Raw genomic sequence first — 19,758 nt, 5'->3', positions numbered from 1 at the left:
GGACCTGTTTTCCATCTCTCTGACCTTCGTGAGGAATTTGGCGGTTGCTAGGGGAGTAAATGGCAACCCCCTACCCTCTCCGGGGGTTACGGAGAGGGGCCGCTGGCCCGCGATGCCCCCAGACCCACTCCGACTGTTTATGGAGTGGGGGGAGCTTGGGCTGAAAAGCACTTACGAGGGCCAGGACTCCCGGACGCTAATCTGCATGGCGGGGATTTCCATGGTTAAAGAAGATAATTAGGCTTAAATCTATGGACATACTTCAGAAGGAGGGGAAGAAGCGCTGTTTACTGCTGAGAAATTTATGCTGCTGAGGGAGAGGAGTCAAAGGCTGTACTACATCTGGAAGAAGGATTGATGGGGACGGAGCGATAAGGGAAGTGAGTTTTTATTTTTATTTTTTCATATATGTTGCCTCGTACCTTCCCGGATGCGATGTCCTGGCTTGTTTGGAGTGAAAGAGAAGCAAAAGACTGTGTGAGCTGAACTTTATAACTGTTGTTACTGAGCATATTTTTTAAAGATGTGGAGTTGCCGATGAGAAAAGCCCCCCCCCTAGTCGGACGGAAGGAGTTCTGGACGCGTTTGGAGGATTTATGAGCTGTGACGCACTTTAAATTGGAGCAGCGACCTGAAGCTAAGTTCAGCTATAGGGCAAGGAGATCCATTAATTTACCAAGAGTTTATGGTTTGATGTTTGGGTCTCCTGCCTGGAAAAGCTGTAAATTCTATAAAGATCGTAAATCTTCATAGCTATGAGAGAAATCGAAAGTGATTTGAGCCTTTCAAGATGGCGCTGCTTCGAGCTGCTTCGACGCAACAGGGAGCTCCACTAAGAAGATTTATGGGGAGGCTGGACTGATTAACTCACACAGGAGAAAGAACATCTGTGAAACTTCGTTTGATATTTATCTCAGCAGCTGGGAAACAACCGGTTGAGTGGAAAACATCTATGTGACTGTAAGGGGAAGATCTGGATTATTATGAACTTGGAGGACGATTTGAACTTTAGAAAAAAGACGGCAGTGGACAGTTGCGAGGAATTCCCAATTTCTTGAAGCATGGGAACCCAAATAAAAAATTCTTTAGATGATTTGGCATGACATTCGGTTGGATTGATATATATATGTGTATAATTTGAAATATTGAATGTGATATAATTGGTTTTAATTGGAAAATTAATAAAAAATATTTTTTTAAAAAAAAAAAATACAAAGCTGCCTTATGGACAGAGCATTGGGGGGGGGGGTGAAGGGACCTCGACTCCTAGGAGTTGGCTCCTATGAATGGAACACTGTTTCTTTCTCTCTCTCCTCTGTCTCTCTCCAGTACCAACAAATATTTAAAATCAAAAGTAATGACTGAAATAAAAGGCTATAAGCATACATCAGTGCATTCACTCTTTAGTTGTAGCCAATACTTACCACATAGCCCTTCAGTATTGTTATAAAAAGTGCTGAAAGGCAGGTTTACTTGAAAAACAAGGCGAGTATAGGTGACATAAAGGCCCATTTCAGGAATTTTCACCACAACGTAGTGTCCAGAGTTGGTGATGTCAATGCCATCTTTTGAAAAACTTGGTGTGATTTCTTTATTGTTATATAGAACCTTAAGAAGTAATTGAATGGAAGAATCAGAGCAGGTCAAACAAAGTATGTGAAACAGCCTTCCTAGGAAGAGCTATATTACCTTTCCAGCTGATGAAAAGGATACACACATGTATATTTACACTAGCACTAATCTAGCCACAGGATCAGGATATCTCAGCTCTGTGTGATAGAAAATGGGTTGCCCTCCTGCCGCCGTGTGCAGTTTGCTATTCTTTGTTTCAGGGGAACACAGCTTTAAAATGCTACTTCATAAACTGAAGTAGTAATGCTGGGGGCAGGAAAGGAAATATTTGTATGATACGTGGTCATATAATGTTTTGTTTACACACAAAGAATCGGATCAATGTTTTACCAGGTTGCTTTCTTCTCCATTTTCAACTCCTCGCGTCAAAATGACTGTAGAGTGGTTGTAAAATATGAAAAGGCTCATAGAACATAGAGCTCTCTCTGTGGCAGCGCAATAGTGATTGTCCAAGTAGATCCAGAAATTCTGAGAGCCAGGTATGATTGGTTTCGTAAGCAGATAGGTGCAATTCCCATGGAAATTATAATAGGATCCATCAAATGTTACATAGTGTTGGTTTCCCCATCCATTGCAAGCACCTAAAAGGAGCAAGCACATACAATTAGAATGAGAAGGCCGCAGGTTCACAGACACCAAACAGCTGTCAAATCCACCTGTCAAACCCTCCATTCTAGTTGGGGACCATCGATTCATTAGCCTACCACACATATATCAACACATAAAATCAAAGTGACAAGAACAAAAGCCTCAAAATGTACTACAGCAAGGAGCTTGAAGAGCAGAGCTCCAGAAGGATCAAGGAAATGTAGCAGCTGGGCCTACTGTGGATATCATGGATGCGGTAAATGTGGACCCTTGTTCTTCACCCAGCACTTTCTCCCACAGCTGGATGGATGGTGTGCAACAATTGCAGGTAAGTTTGTGTCACAATAATGGGCTGGGCTGTGGCTCAGTGCATGCAAAAGGTCCCAGGTTCAAGCTCTTGACATATTATGCTAGAGTTGGGGAAAGACTCCATCCGGAAACTTGGGAGAACTGCTGCAGTCAGAACAGACAGTACTGAACTAGATGGTCCAATGGTTGGACTTGGCAGAAGGCAGCTTCCGATATCCCTAATGTTTCATTGGGCTTGTTCTGATATTATTTGAGGCTGCATTTTGCTCTTGTGTGAATCTTCCCACTGCCTACAACTGCATGCACAATGTAACACAGGAGCTCAGCTGGGGCAGCTTCTGTGATCTCCATTCTGGGCAGTCAGAAGATCACAGAAGTGAAAGGGGCACTGTGGTGCTTGTGTGCTCTGTATCTTTCTACCTACCTAGGTATGAGAGAAATGTTAATCTTACACTAATTTATAATTGAATGGAGCACATGACCTCCCAGATTTTTGCTTTTGCTTTAGAACAGTGGAATTAGCACCTTGTTCCATTATCACTTACATTGACACTCCAGAACCCAACAACAGCCTGATGCCTCATAGCTTTTCACAAGTGGCAATCCATTGACACAGGTCTTTGACTTTTGAGGTGGGCAGCGCACATCAGATACTTTAATATGTTTTCCACCTAAGCAAGTGGCGATTTGGCAGTTTTCAAATTTCCATAATTCTTGATACTGTTGATGTACAAAAGAAAGCCGCAAAAGGAATCAGGACAATTTGCTCTGCCTTGGTACTCAGTCAATTCAACTTAACTCAGTATATTAATTGCACCATAACACAGTACAATCACTGAGTCTTGTCTATTTCTATGCAATACCATGTTTTCTTGAAGAAACAGATTTTAGATCAGCCAAGAGACAGCTACTTTGTTGTTCACACTATAGAAAATATATATGTTGGTAAGGAAGAGGTATTTGCCTATTGCTTTCATAGACCTGAAGGTAAACTTTGATACTATTGGCAGGGAGAAGCTGTAAGTACTAACTTGGGCTGTCAGCTTTTTCAGCTGGTTAAAACTCTGATTTTGTTCAAATATCATTTATTTATTTCCATGACTAGAAAGTACAACAAATTCTATAAGTAGAAATAATAAAATATAATGATATCAAGAACTGTATGAGATTATTGTGCCACTTGGCTTTGATCCTTCCCTAAATGTTAGCGTGTTTCTCTGTGAGTACTGAACCAGCTTCATCCCGATGTTTAGAAGGTCAGCAGGGGCATATCCTGGCTGCCACTTCAGAAGGGGCTTCGCTGTTGGGGCACAGCTGCAAGGTTATTCCCGGCAACAGTGTCACTGCCACTTTCCAGAAGGGGGAGAGAGGCAAGGCAGCCGGGAGGCTGCTGCAGTGCAGGTTCAAAAGTGCTCATGTCAATACACTCAAACCAATGCACACTACATTAAATTAATGTAAATAAATGGTAAGGGGGTATTTCATCTCTAATTTGGTCATTCTAAAACTGGATGAATAAAGCTCATTTCTCAATAAGTTTTCATTATTATTATGTATTTCATTCATATTCATATTTTCATCATCAACATGGTCTCCCAAATTTTCCTCTCTCCATGTCAGGGAAATCTTATTTATCTATCACTGAGCTATTCGGATTTTTGACATTGCCAGAAGAGTTGTTAGTAGCTGTAAATGTCCAAACATTTTTACACTAATGTGTTTGATACTTGAATCAATGTGTCTAATGATATTTTGTGAAATGCTATGCTGAGCTATATATTTTCTTTTATGTGTACAGCAGCACTGGGCATTTGTAAATTATATCGCAATTTTGTTATGGCCCAGGACTGAAAACGAACTATTATCTATCTATTTATTATATGTTTCTCAAGAACAAATATCAGCAACAAACACTTTTCATTCTACACTTGTAGTATCAGCAGTGCTGCTTGCTCACCTTTCTAGGAGGAACGAGGTCAGTGCAATCACTCCCAGGTGTAAACGAAGGAAGAGGAGGCTCTTTCTCACAGTTCTGATTATTCCCCTTACAAGGTCTGCTGGGGATCATGGCAGGCTTGCTTGGGACAGGAGTGGTATAGAATGACATACATTCTCCATAGTTGAATTCAATCTGGCATGATGTATTACAAAAGGCATAAATACACCAACGTGAAGTGTCCATTGTCACAAACTGGCTACTGCCTAAAAATCCAGAGGAACAGTTAGAACAAACAGCAACATGTTGTCTGTGTGATGAGATACATACATTATAAAGCAGAGAACCATCCCCTTAAAAAATAAAACACCAATCATCACCCAATGCCAAGAAAAATTATTAATTTATACAGATTTTGGATGAATATATTCAGAAAAAATAAGGGTGCAGTTCATGCAACAGAAAAAATGAAAAAATCATCAAAAAATCCAACAAGCAAGTTATTCAAGCTTATGTGTTTTCACACACATGATATTTTTTAACTGCGCATCTGAAAATTTTGAAAACACAACCAGATACTGTACTCACTTTCATCAAAGCTGTCAGGCTGATGATAGTAAAAATTAGATCAATGACTCTTCATTGGATAGGATGTTCAGTCCATTTGATGTTTGAAATTGGGGTGGCTTAAGTATTTTGGCCAGAGGGCAACACTGATTCATGGCAAGCCATCTGATGGCTCCATGTCAAAGGAAGAGCGTTCAAAGTGTAAAAGTGGAAAGAGCTGTAGTTCTCAAGACTGCCTTCCATAAGGCTTCTCCATCGGTTATTCTATACTGGCTGCAGTAACCCAGCAGCAGCAGCAACAACAACAACATTACTGTTGTTGTTATAAGTAGTAGAAGTTCTCTCTCTCTCTCTCTCTCTCTCTCTCTCTCTCTGTGTGTGTGTGTGTGTGTGTGTGTGTGTGTGTGTGTGTGTGTGTTGTCACCTGCTAAGTCATAACTGAAGCAGACCCACTGAAATTAGTGGACTGAAATTAGTGGACAAATGATTACTTTAAAATTGTATCCAGTGCTAGTCACATGCAAAGTAGACCTATTAAAAGTAATGGTCATGACTAATTTAAGTCCATTAATTTCTGCATGTCTAAGTATGACTTAATTGATACAACCCAATTTTCAGTTTTCAATACAGGTTTTTTTAAAAAATGTCAAGGACGAATTTTGGAAGGGATTCTTTAAAAAATGTTTTAGGAGACTAGAATTTGTTCACAGGCCACAGTTTAGCCACCTTGAACTAAATAGTGAGAAACTGTGATTGTTCCTTTGTATTTTTTTGGGGGGGGAGGGGAACCTAATGATATTGTTGCACACCACCCCAATCACTGAGCGATGTGAGATTCGAGGGGTTCCAGATGCTGACGCAGGGTTTGGTTCCCTTGGAATGAGGTACAGTGGAGCCTGGGATGTCTTTATGATATATGGGTTGTTGTTTTTTACACACATATACAGCCTGAGCCTAAGATGAGTGGGCTCACGGCATTAACATCCCAAGAAGGTCTGACTTCTTCCCTAGGCACAGCCTTGGATTCAAGCAGAAATCAAGCATAGCTCTTGTCTTTCAGCTGTCCAACTTGCAGCTTCTAACTCACATATGCAACTCAACTTTTTGTCTTTCTAACTAAGAGAGAGTTGGAGGGAGGAACCCATTTGTCCTCTGGTGCAGACCATTCCCTTTGTTACCTTAACAACCCATACTTCGGCCATTACCAAGAAACTTGCCTGACTATTCCAGTGATTTGAATCCCTGCTGGATCCAGGAATTGGAAGGAACTCAGACATACAGCCTACACCCACCACGCAAACTCACAACAATATGTAGCTGCAAAGGTTGCAATGATGATTTATGAAACAAATAGTACACATATAAAATAAGTCCATTGAAGTTATTTGAAATATGTCTGCCTTACCACTTGTTATCAGCTGTCCATTTACATTACAGAAGCATGGTGTGGTTCTCATTTCTGATTTTGCTGGTGACACGGGGGGAGCCACTATGGTTTCCCCTAAAACAATAAGCAGCATGGGGCATCCAGTTTCTTACTGAAAATTTGACACCTTTCCAAAATAAACAGCAGCAGCCATAGTTGGCAAATGGCACTGACATTGATCAACATATTCCCTTCCCCCTACACACACCATGAGCAAGGAATGGAAACCCACCATACTTAATCCAACATCCTCCTCATGCCCACACACTGCTATTGTCTATCTCAACAGGAGTGTCCTGCTTTTCGTTATCTCAGGATGTGTGAGAAAGAGAGTTGTGCCCACACACTGCTATTGCCGCCTGATTGAATAAGAGAGAGGGAGAGTGACCAATGTGCCCCCACCACTGTGAATCTACTACACACTGGCCATTGTGACCTGTTGCTAATGTTGCCTGGTCATTGAAAGACTGGTCATTATGACCTCATCCTAATGCTGCCTGCCAGAAGACTGGCTGACCCATGTGCCCTCATACTGATGCTACCCAGCCAAAGGAGAAACCGGACAACTTGCCCTCCCATAGGTAGCTATTGCACACCTGAAGGAGGGAGCAATTTATATACCTGCATATAACTGTCCACTTTAATGAGAATTGTTCCCTTTGTGGCACATATGTAAGATGAAAATATTTTGTAAGTATTCTTATCAGATTTATAATAAGATCATTTCATTTTTTTTTATGTCCATGACTGCAAACTGGTCAGCATTTGATCTTACTCTATGACGTGGACCCTAAGCTGTCTTCCTTTCGAGTAGTTCCTCAGTTGTCAGCATTCAAATGTCAATATTAACTTTTAGTACAGGCATAGGCAAACTCGGCCCTCCAGATGTTTTGGGACTACAACTCCCATCATCCCAAGCTAACAAGACCAGTGGTCAGGGATGATGGGAATTGTAGTCCCAAAACTTCTGGAGGGCTGAGTTTGCCTATGCCTGTTTTAGTATAATGATCATCATTTTTACTGATGCTGTAGTGTATATTGTTATTGTAATTATTTATTGATTTCATTTATGAATCACTTCCTACAATGCATCCCAAAGTGATTTACAATACAGTAAAAACAGACATAGAACAACTGAATATATTAATTTCACTTCTCTGCCCAGACACATCCCACTATGCCTTTTTGATCTTTTAAAATCTCACACATCCTCACCTCCTCTTGGCTTTGAAGGGCCAACAATTTCCCCGCCTTGAGGCGTGATCTCTAAACCATGCCCTGCTTTTTCGAATATATTATGCAGGTTAGTGCTTTGAAGTAATCCACATGCTACTTTCTTATCAACGAATGTATAGCCAAGAATTTTCTTTATATTAGGCTTGTAATGAAATTGAGACCTACAAAGCTAACAAAACCCAGATTAACTCAACAAATACTCATTCAACCTTGCTTCTTATTCCTGATGAGTAGCAAAATTATTGGATGCAGCTCTATCATTTGTGCCTAATCTAATGTTAAGAAAAGCTAATGAAAAGACATCAGGACTTCCCCACCTCCTTCCGTCCACTCCCTAAATCTGTTCTTAGGGTTCCCCCAATACTCCACGACTGATTTTGTGAGGGTGCAGGACACACATCAAGGGAGAGGAGGGGAGTCCCATTGCACAACCAGAAGTCCTTGTGTTGATGGGACACATTAGTTGGATACCACCCATGATGTGAGTCATTGATGAGACCAAAAGAAATAAGGTTCTTTGTGCTCAAGAAGAACTAGTTGTTAAGTCAAGAACTCCTTGGCTAACTTCAAGGAAGACTATGGATATATAGGCCTAGTTGATTCAGTGACTCTCTCAAAGTTCCCAGATGCTGGTCTCCACACACTGCACAACCTTAAACTCTGCACATTTAAGTGGAATTTCCAGCAGAGATTTGGCAGGACCCCTCGCTTCTAATGTAGATGTCTCTTGAAGACCTTTGTGTGCTGACAGTTCTATTCAGTCATTTAATCCTTTTCAAGATGAGCCAGACACTTTTATGATTATTTTGAGTTGTTTTTATGGTATTTTATGCTTTATTTTACTTCCATATTTTGTTATACACCACCTTGATATTTTATATGAGGGGTGCTCTCTCTCGCTCTCTCTAGATATAAAATATAAATCATATTCTCTAAATACAATTAATAAGAGCTTTACCATTGGACAACTTACCATTTGATTTGTTCAAGCAGAGCTTTTCTTTTGGATCACTGAAGGAAAACATATATAAAATATTGTTGATTCTTTTTTTGCTTAATTTGTAAACAAAAACACAAACACAAACAAAACACAAACACACAAAGTAATCCACACTCCTCTCCCTCTCTCTGTTCAGAGTCTACAAAGATGTGGCCACCACAGACTAATGAAAGAAACCTTAATGAGCATATGTGCAGAATGAGCTATGCTGTTAAAAATGACCTACCATGAGGTACACTCTAGCACTGAGACACATTCTCTTTTTTTCTCGTCATAATAAGGCTTCTCAGCACTGCATTCTGGGTAGCAGCCTAAAATGAGAGCAAACCGTCAAAATAATAATCTCAGTTTTCAATAGGGGGGCTGGCTATTAAGTGATATAATAATTTATAAATACATACGGTATATTATAATGTATAAATCTGAAATTGCAATAATTAGAAAATAGAAGATAAAAAATGCTATAAATATATATTGTCTTTTTCACAATTTGGTTTGTAAATTTAACCATTAAAGAGGGCATAGCTGCCAAGTTTTCCCTTTTCTCACGAGGAAGCCTATTCAGCATAAGGGAATTTCCCTTAAAAAAAGGGATAACTTGGCAGCTATGAAAGAGGGGCAACCTCTGTGCTTCACTGAGAGAGTGGGCCTTTGGTCACTGCAAACAAAATATCAAATATAACCCCTTCACATTTTATGAATTTCAGCAGAACCCTTTTTCTCATTTCATTTCATGTCATGTTTGGTGGGAAGTGGAAAAGCATTTACCTTCAAAACTATAAAGCAGATTGTCACAGTTTCCTGCTGGATTCCTGCAGGTCCTTAAACAAGGTTCTCCACAGGGCTTATACTGCCATTCTCTTTTGTTGGGTGAATCATAGTGGTCACAAAACACAGCTGGATCAGAAGACATGCTAGCCATAAGTGATGAGGTCCATGTTTTTGATGGAATCTCCTTCCTTTCTCCCCCTCCCTCCTTCTGGCTATCCCCCAGTCATACATTTATTACAGCAGCATGCCAGCCACCACTTTTGATGCAATGTAAAGAGATTCATCTTGTTATCCTGGCCTATGAAAACTGAGGAATTGATTTTGAGGTTCTCCCTGCAATGTGTTGTCTGGATCACTGTTTTGGGGATTGGATATTTCCCCCCATTTTAATTGTGCTTTTATATGATGTAACTTGCTGATTAGGGAGAAGGACAAGTAAGAACAACAAGAAGTAAATAAATAATGGAAGGCCGGTACATACACACCCACACACCCATGTGCATACCCTGGAAATAATGTCTGTCTTAACCCATGACATGCTGGACATGTGCAGCTTGAAGCTTAGTCATTGGTGAAACTTCTAGCCGCTGGTTCTGGTCCCATGCACAGCAATAAGTAGCTGAGCTGCATGTGAGATGTTGGTCCCAGATTTATCTTGTGAATAAAAGGAGCACTTCTTCCAGGTGTACTCTTGTAAGCTTCACTTGCTAGTAGTTTTAAAGTATGACTTCATATTGAGAACAGTTTTTCACTATTATTTGTGATATTTTCCACCTGTCTTTTTCTCCAAAGTATCATACTGTTCAAAAGGCTAAAATAAAGTGTTATGTTTTTGGACAATGTGAAAGATGTGAATCACAAAGGGGTCACAAATGACTTTATCAGTCATACACTTAAGTGTGTCATTAAATACCATTAGCAACTAGTATTTCTCACCCCCTCAGATAACATGCAGCTACACAATCCTGGCTGCTGAGACTATATTTGCTTTGTAAATACTTACGGCAATTTTTAGGGCTTCGCCAGTCAACACAGATGCCAACTCTGCCACAACTCCTTGCATATGCTGCTACAGCAGTACAGAAACTCTCGCAGTCTCCCAGACTGTCACAACCACAAAAATCAGATATGCAGGATTCATAATAGGGTGTTGGGTTGATCTAACAGAACCAAGAACAGCCAGCAATAATGAACATTTCTTCCCAGGATGCTATTTAATCAGCTTCTTAAAACAGAAAATACAAGACTGCCTAGACTGCCTTCCTTGAAATATTCCAGGAAAACTGAATATTTGTCCTGGGAGGCAGTCCTATCAAGTTGCAGCTCTGAAAAAAAATCTATATCACCACCATAATATTATGCCCAGGGGATCATGCATGCTTTCGGCATAGGAAAACGCAAGCTTTTTAATTATCTTGTCTAACCTCCATACGATTAGACAACACTAATCCTTTATATTTAAATTTATATTTATATTATGGGAAGGTTCACTTTTTCTCTCCTTTCCCTTTGAAGTCCATCTGTGCTTTCCTATCTTATTACAACACTAATTAGGCTTACAATTTTCTTAAATTGTAATTTTCTTTTCCTGGGAAACTATAAAACTAATTGCCTAAATATTTCTTATCAGTATTCTGAAGTATCTGGAAATAGGGCAGAATATTATAATCTGTCTAAATGCAGGTGGCCTGGTTTTGCGCGCGCACACACACACCATTCCAGTCTATAGGAACAATTCACTTGTGGCATCCCACTACAGTGCTATCTGCACACCAGACAAATCCCAAAAATGGTACAAATGAAAGGCATTCAGTTCAAGGAGATTCTGCTCCCCAAATTCATGCATCTGGAAAGTTGGGGTAGTTCTAGAATGGGGTGCCTAACCCCAGTTGATATGGACTCTCAAGCAACTGTTTCTGCCTGATCCTGCTAATTTTGGCAGCAGTTGCTAAAGGGGAAACATAAAATAGATGCAGCATCAAAGTGGGCAGAGCAAGTATTCGGGTGGGAAGGGAATCCATGTGCCTCTAGGTTAGGGTTGCCATCTTTCAAAAAGTAAAAACCACGACAGCCCTAAGCTTAAGCATTTTTAAGGAGAACCCCAAAATTGTTGAGCTTTGGGCTATGGGAGACGTCTTGGGCTGTAAACCTGTCCATCATAAGCTCAGGTTGTTTTTTGTGTAAATACGCCATACCAGTCTCTGCTGTGCCTCATTCCAAAGGAAACACAAACCCCGGAAAGCCTGGAATCTCGCACTGCTCAGATTACCTTACTGTGGCAGGCTTCAAAAATGTCACTCTTGAGAATGCTGCATCGCTTTTGCCCCAGTATGAGCTTGGAAGGCTGACTTGCACATAGGTCAACCTTGTTTCTGTCTGAACAGCTAGTGGTGACTTTCCAGCTGCTTCCAAATGCCAGTGCTTGCATCTCCACAGACTGCCCTCTCATGGTGAAGTCATTGTTGCCACTGTTGTCAAAATCACCACAAAGACCACAAACTCTGCCCTGGGAAATTGGAGCATGGCATTTTACAAAGACTTCACTGACAGAATAAAAAATAATAATAATATCCAAATGCAGTAAATTCAAATTGTATTCTAAACATGCTTTGTATCAATCACTAGTCCTTGTTAGTATTTTAGCTATCCTTAGCTGCTTCAGCAAGGACTAGTGTGTTTGGTGTAAATCACATGAGTGTCTGAGAGAGTGTAGGAACGGAAGTCTGTCTTATCTCTTCTGTCTAAGTGTTGTTATTGTATGTTAGTTTCACTTCCATTGTGTCGCAGTTCTGTACTGTTGTTCAGAGAACACAGACATGATTATGAAGTCTCTGTACATAGATTGTAAATAAAGTAGTTTAGAACCACAGATGAGTCTTTCTTCTCGCTACAAAATGCTAGAAGACCTGCATGCTCTTTTCATGAGTTAAGGGTCGCATATTACTGGCACTCTGGACTGAAGGGACATGCCAGCCAGAGAGGGCCACAGAAAGATGCTCCGGAGTATTAGGGAGTATGCCGTCGCCCCAGCGTGTTTATCCAACAGTCTTATATGTTTCTCTTGATTCAAAACTTTTCTGTACTAAGCTGTTAAACTATTTTAAAAGAATGAAAAATGGGGCCACTTAATATCCAAGCTGGATATTAATATGCAAGCTGGATTTCGAAAGGGCAGAGGAACCAGAGACCAAATAGCAAACATGCGCTGGATTATGGAGAAAGCTAGAGAGTTCCAGAAAAACGTCTACTTCTGCTTCATTGACTATGCAAAAGCCTTTGACTGTGTCGACCACAGCAAACTATGGCAAGTTCTTAAAGAAATGGGAGTGCCTGATCACCTCATCTGTCTCCTGAGAAATCTCTATGTGGGACAAGAAGCTACAGTTAGAACTGGATATGGAACAACTGATTGGTTCAAAATTGGGAAAGGAGTACGACAAGGTTGTATATTGTCTCCCTGCTTATTTAACTTATATGCAGAATTCATCATGCGAAAGGCTGGACTAGATGAATCCCAAGCCGGAATTAAGATTGCCGGAAGAAATATCAACAACCTCAGATATGCAGATGACACAACCTCGATGGCAGAAAGCGAGGAGGAATTAAAGAACCTTTTAATGAGGGTGAAAGAGGAGAGCGCAAAATATGGTCTGAAGCTCAACATCAAAAAAACCAAGATCATGGCCACCGGTCCCATCACCTCCTGGCAAATAGAAGGGGAAGAAATGGAGGCAGTGAGAGATTTTACTTTCTTGGGCTCCTTGATCACTGCAGATGGTGACAGCAGTCACGAAATTAAAAGACGCCTGCTTCTTGGGAGAAAAGCAATGACAAACCTAGACAGCATCTTAAAAAGCAGAGACATCACCTTGCCGACAAAGGTCCGTATAGTTAAAGCTATGGTTTTCCCAGTAGTGATGTATGGAAGTGAGAGCTGGACCATAAAGAAGGCTGATCGCCGAAGAATTGATGCTTTTGAATTATGGTGCTGGAGGAGACTCTTGAGAGTCCCATGGACTGCTAGAAGATCAAACCTATCCATTCTTAAGGAAATCAGCCCTGAGTGCTCCCTGGAAGGACAGATCGTGAAGCTGAGGCTCCAATACTTTGGCCACCTCATGAGAAGAGAAGAATCCTTGGAAAAGACCCTGATGTTGGGAAAGATTGAGGGCACTAGGAGAATGGGACGACAGAGGACGAGATGGTTGGACAGTGTTCTCGAAGCTACGAAGATGAGTTTGACCAAACTGCGGGAGGCAGTGCAAGACAGGAGTGCCTGGCGTGCTATGGTCCATGGGGTCACGAAGAGTCGGACACGACTAAACGACTAAACAACAACAAATATCCACATATTTTAAAAGATAACAATCTAAGAATTTACAGCAGGCAAAAAATGTGCTGGATTCACCTGAGACAAAGCATATTGTCTGCATTTGCAGCGTAAGCCTACCAATATTTGTCTGATTTAGGGTGATTCTATATTTACTGGTTTCAGGAAGCTATAAAAACATAAATCAAATGCTTCCTAAATATGAAAAAAGCAGATAGGCTTGGTTTAAGGGATCTGATTGGTACATGTTATGTTTACAAGGGTAACCAGAGAACTGCAGAATACACTAGCTGCAAACTGGGCAATTTATTAGCAGGTAACTAAGGGTCGTTCTGCTCACAACAATTTCTATGCACACTTAGCTATGACTCCTTTATAGGAGGGAAATGTACATGTATCAGGTGAGATGAACACACATGCAACTTATTCCATGCTGCAAAACAAAGATGTGTCTATTCTCCACTTGTGACAGTGTAGATGTGATGCTCAATTCCCACCCCCAAAGTGGAAGTGATACATTGACAGGGAAATTAATCATTATATGAATCAATCCTGCAAATAAAATTACCCTGTGCAAGTCAGCATGTTTGCGCCTACCTGAAAAGAGGGTGCCAGCTGTACCATCATTGTTGTCTTCTCATCCCACATGAAGGTCATTCCATGGAAAGTTTCGATTATAATGTAAATTCCCATGAGATAGACATTATAGTTCCTTTCAAAAGGCGGCATACTAGTTATCTCCTCAATTTTCCCTTCCTGAAGTCTGATTTCGCTACCCTAGAAAAAGACATAAATAATTTGTAAGAGCAAGGATGTAGCTGAAATTCAATGACAACGCAACTGCAACACTTTGTAGATAATAATTCATATGCCATCCCATCAAGATGTACAACTGCAATATATACCCCCATCTCTTCTTCCCCCCCAAGATGATGATATTTGTTATTTATTAAATTTGCATACCGTCCTTCATCCATAGACCTCAAGGCAGTTCACAGGATCTATTCATTCTTACTGTGATGTCACAGAAGAAATGAGCTCTGCCCCTACCTACTGTGATGTCATAGGCACAGGAACATGATAACTGATGAAGAATTAAACTTCAAGAGTACAGAAGGGCAAAAGAAGCTGCAAACTGCTGGTGGGGTGAATAGGAGAAAGCAATCCTACACTAATGATCAACTTTTAGGCTGAATGTGTGAATGAGGCAATATGAGTGGTTTACTCAAGGATAGTCAATTTCCATAAGTGATGTGCATCTGATGGGTGTGGTACGGGGGATTCAATGGACTGTGTGTGTGCTGCATGTGAATGCAGGTGAATGTGGTCTCTGAGATATGCACATATAAATGGGAGCATAAATTGTGTGTGTTAGTGGTATATGATCAAGTGTAAAAGTCTCAAAGGGTCCCGTGGCACATTAAAGGCTAACAGGTTTGTTGTAGTATAAACTTTCATGGGCTAGATACTCTGGACCATAGATGTTTATGTCATAATCAACCTGTTTCAAAGCCTTAGCGCATACTCAGTGATGGTATCACTAAAGTGCCAAGGCCCTTTCAGACTACTCCAGGCCCTTTCCCCAATGTCCAGCTAATACAACCAGATATTTGAAGTAGGTAATACATAAACACATTAGGAGTTGGGATCCCTCAAATCCAGCCAATAATCCAGTTAATTCTGAAGTCTAATGGCAACCATATCTAGCCCTCCCTCCCTCCCTCCCTTCCGTCCTTCCTTCCAACAGATTAACACAACCACTCTTCTAAAATCTGAATGAAATTTATGGGGGGACAGGGTATGAAAGGTGCAGATTAGCTACTGTAAGCAAAGAAACACAAACTGTATATCCAGTTTTGAAGTTCTCCACTTATAAGGCTGATTGTGGACTTACCTCCAAGATGATGCTAATTTTCAAGGAACAAATGCTCAGGGATTTACCACATGCCACGTTCTGTGTTACAATTTGAAAAGTGCCTGGGTCAGGATTATTAGGGCAAAAGTCCTTGGGAAAGGAAACAATAATACGTTTAATGTTATGTTTTCCATATTCAAGCCACTATGGCAAATATTCTACAGAAGGAAGTGTGGGCCAGCTATGGCAGTTTTTATGAAATGTATGGATTTAACCACTGTTTCTCATACTTGGGAATATGCTGTTCTACTTCAGGAAGCAAAAGATCCTGGATCTGCACTGGTAACTGTGCCACTTTAGACTACAGGTGAGAGAGGCTATAGTTTTGAATACTCACTACTATTCTTTTTATTTAAAATCTCAAAGTAACAACTCCTGGCATGTAGAAAACTATACATTAAGGAGAAAGTTAGTCAAGAAATTGTCTTCCTGTTGTGATTTTCCTTTTTTTATTATTTCATAAAAATTATATACCACTTGATCATAAAACAAAAACCTCAAAGTGGTAGGGTGTTTTGGCACAAGAGGACACTCAAATACGAAACTCTTCAGTCTAAAATGTACAGTCCTAGATGGACTTTTAAACAGTGTTTAGCTGAACATGTAAATTGAAGAAGAAGAAGAAGAAGAAGAAGAAGAAGAAGAAGAAGAAGAAGAAGAAGAAGAAGAAGAAGAGTTTGGATTTGATATCCCGCTTTATCACTACCCGAAGGAGTCTCAAAGCGGCTAACAATCTCCTTTCCCCTCCTCCCCCACAACTGGTTTTAAGATGGTGTGCAAAATATGGTGTGCCAAGCTAATTATTTTCATCTATGGGAATTTTTGCTTGGAGGTACCTGGTGAATTAAAAGGGATATTCCATAAGCCATGGTCTGATGTGATGAGTCATTTTCTTACATGACAAACCCAATGCAACATTTGCAAGAGTCCACAATAATAGACAAGAAGTGCAAAAAGTACAGATTCTGGCCCTCAGTCAGTCAATACGAAGTTTCTGAAAATCACTTTCAGCACAACCCGAGGCATGTCTACTCATAAGTATACCCCAAGGAGTTCAATGGCGCACACTGGATCGGTGGGCACTGTGCTACAGATGGGTAAAGCAGTGAATCACAAAATTTCCACTTGGTTCCACACTAAACAGTCCATGAGGCAAGTAGTAAAGATTAAATACCTGGGCTAGGATATAATCACAGCCTCCCATGAAATCAAATTTTGTCCCATCAAAGCTGAAGTAGTGGCCGTTTCCATACACCATGCAGGCTCCTTGGCAGTAGTTCTTTGTACAGTTCCATTGCCTCTTGTAGCACATGCTGGGAGATTAAACATAAAAGATCACAACTTGTCCCCTCAAAGAAAACTGCAAGTAGGCAGGGTAATTTAGTATAATGATAATTCCTCTGGATCTGTCAGCTGAAATGACAGTATTACTCTCCTTCTTATTACAATGTATAGCCTTCTATGTATACAACAGGGGGAGTTACAGCAAAGAGCTTGTCTGATGGGTGATAAGTTACTGCATCTGAAGCAACAAAAATAAATAAAACCCCAATAATGCCAGAAATTAACAAGTTTAATTACCAGGGGGTGATATTTTAGGAGTAGGGAGAGTTTCACATCGAAGCATCAAGTTTACCAATGTTCATGGTTAAGGGCATGGCAGCGAAGAGGCTATAATTGCCACTGACTGCAAATCTAATTTGTACAAAGTGATTGTTGTCATGTGTGATCTTACCGCAGGGGAAACACTTCCACAAAACTATGTGTTTATAGAGGGGGGGACAGTCACTTCCAAAATGGTAGCCTGAACTGGTGCTCAATTCTTCGGTACGTTGCATTGGGTAATCTTTGAATAAAACTGCGGTGCAGTTCATAAAACACCCCAAAATGAATGCAGAGACTTGCATTAGGTAGATCATTCAAAGGATTAAAGTATTAATATTAAACTGAAAAGATTCTTACAAATGTCACAATTGCTCAAAAAATTGGCCTGGGGCTATTTGTAAATACCCGGGATCATGCACACCACAAAACAAAAACTTGATAGACTAGTTTATCTGGTCTATAGGGGTTTGTTTTGTGAGGGGCCTCCTAAAACCTTTGGATGCCAGCAATAACAGTGGATATTTCACAACCAAACCCTTTTCTTCCCTGCTCTCTACAGGCTGGCACCTCTTTTCCCCTTTGTTCTCTTTCAGGTCATCCTATTTCGCCACATAACTAAAATACTTTCATGCCCCTCCTTTTCCTCCTGCTCTCACATTTATTTGCTACAATTTACAAACACACTGGCTTTGAGAACACTGAATTATACTGTACCATGTATTGCAATTTACTGTGATTCGTGTGCCAGGATTGTAGAACTTCCCTCCACGCATGCAGGGGCATTGCTCCTCCTCAATACAGTTGCCGTGACCATCGGACACCAGCCCATCAGGACACATGCATCCAGAGACACATTCTGTAGCATACTTGGTTGAGTGCATGGAAACAAAATGGAAATTGATACGGAAGGGAACAAATATTGGGGGAGAAAATAAAGGCAGCCCTTCATAAAATGCTGTTGTCATGATACTGTTAGATTTTCACCAGCACCATAAAACATTAGATGGTTTGGTTCACAAGGATGTAGGGACTGTGAAGACTATGTTCAGAGAATGGTAATACTGCAAATCAGTGGAATTATCTGGATGGAAAGATGGTGGTGTATTTACAAAACAGAGTCGACAGGTTGCAAGCCAGAAGTTTAGGCTTTACCTTTAAATCTGACGAAGTAGGAGATGGCACAGCCATGGCTTCCCCTGCCTACTCCTTCCCTGGTTGCTTTGTAAACTTTGTGACACCCCTGGAGTCCTGCCACCACCACAGGTGGAGAATCAGTAAAAGAATGCTACAATTGCTCTTTCTCCCCTTTCATCTGTATATTTAATGGTAACGCCTCTATCACAGATGAGATGGATGGCTCGTGCTTATCCACAGTAAATAAGGCTGAGTCCTTGAAAAGTGAAAGCCATCCTTTTCTAACATGAGGATGAGCTCATTTGCCTGGCAAATAGTATCCTGCAGATAAAAGGCCAGTATCAATGGTTGAGATTTTAACACAAGAGAGTAGCAGTACTATATAGGAGACATGCATGGCCTGCTGCTTTTCTTGGAATTATGTCTGATCAAGAAGAAGACAACCAAATGAATAAGGCATTATATTGTTCATATGTATTCAGGCACCATGTTTGGGTCTCCAAAAATATTTGTTTGCCCTTATAAGTAGTTAATACTCAATTGAAATACCTTTAGAGGCCAAATAAAAAAATTCCTTCAGTAGCACCTTTAGAGGCCACTTCATGTTAATTTCTTTTACATCAGATAGACAAAAGAAATATCAAACTATCTAGAAATCCCCTTGAAAAATAACCAGCTTTGCTCTCATGGATGCCAGCCCAGGAGGTTTGTGTGGGTAGAACAAATACACTTCCCATTAGCACTCAGGAAGCTCACTTGAGCGCATGGAGTGGTTAGTATACATACATCACTGCCACGAGCTTAAACCCTTACACATTGCATGTCTTGTGTTTCACAACTTTTCTGGCATTCTGATCCAGTCGCACTTGGGCCAGCAGAGCTGCAGTCAAAGTAGGACATTGGATAAGGGCAATCTGGAATGAGGACACAATTACCAAGACAAGAAAGCAAGACAGTGTAAAACTATGCATAGCACTCAGTGGATTCCAGAACCCCAGATGTCTAAAATGTAAAACCATTCCAACCATCAAGGGCATAGATATATGCTCATAGTTTTCCTTCTCTACGGAAGCCTTATTATCTCTGTCTCCCAATGTTTTACTGTTAGTGACACAATAGATGTGATGCGAGTGATCTGTTGTCAACCCCCCCAATGCTTCTTTCTTTATTTGAACCGGATTGAGGGGTGAGTAGTAGCTTAACTCAACTCACGCTCCTTTACAAACTTATTCAGAGATGGAGATAGAGCTTGTCTTAAAGCAGATAGAGGAAACTTTAAAAGCTACATACAAGAGCTGTAGAGAAGCAA

At 40.6% G+C, this 19,758-nt stretch overlaps 1 protein-coding gene across 1 annotated transcript in view; it reads right to left on the bottom strand.

Moving 5' to 3' along the window:
- Nucleotides 1-19,758, bottom strand: part of LOC118097524 (mucin-5B-like) — a 51,769-nt gene that overhangs the window by 13,329 nt on the left and 18,682 nt on the right. The window contains exons 18-32 of the mRNA XM_088666064.1: nt 19,263-19,363; nt 18,030-18,181; nt 16,885-17,023; nt 15,690-15,800; nt 14,393-14,572; nt 11,735-11,971; nt 10,469-10,625; nt 9,463-9,591; nt 8,921-9,005; nt 8,668-8,705; nt 6,438-6,533; nt 4,487-4,731; nt 3,075-3,249; nt 1,963-2,213; nt 1,425-1,608 (exon numbers count right to left, since the gene is read on the bottom strand). Coding sequence (XP_088522190.1) covers nt 1,425-1,608; nt 1,963-2,213; nt 3,075-3,249; nt 4,487-4,731; nt 6,438-6,533; nt 8,668-8,705; nt 8,921-9,005; nt 9,463-9,591; nt 10,469-10,625; nt 11,735-11,971; nt 14,393-14,572; nt 15,690-15,800; nt 16,885-17,023; nt 18,030-18,181; nt 19,263-19,363 — 2,280 coding nt within the window. The remainder of the gene's footprint in view (nt 1-1,424; nt 1,609-1,962; nt 2,214-3,074; nt 3,250-4,486; nt 4,732-6,437; nt 6,534-8,667; nt 8,706-8,920; nt 9,006-9,462; nt 9,592-10,468; nt 10,626-11,734; nt 11,972-14,392; nt 14,573-15,689; nt 15,801-16,884; nt 17,024-18,029; nt 18,182-19,262; nt 19,364-19,758) is intronic.

Source organism: Zootoca vivipara, chromosome 1 (assembly GCF_965207765.1).
Source record: "Zootoca vivipara chromosome 1, rZooViv2.hap1.1, whole genome shotgun sequence".
In the NCBI taxonomy this organism is placed as follows: domain Eukaryota; kingdom Metazoa; phylum Chordata; class Lepidosauria; order Squamata; family Lacertidae; genus Zootoca; species Zootoca vivipara.
This window is presented reverse-complemented; position numbering and strand designations above follow the sequence as displayed.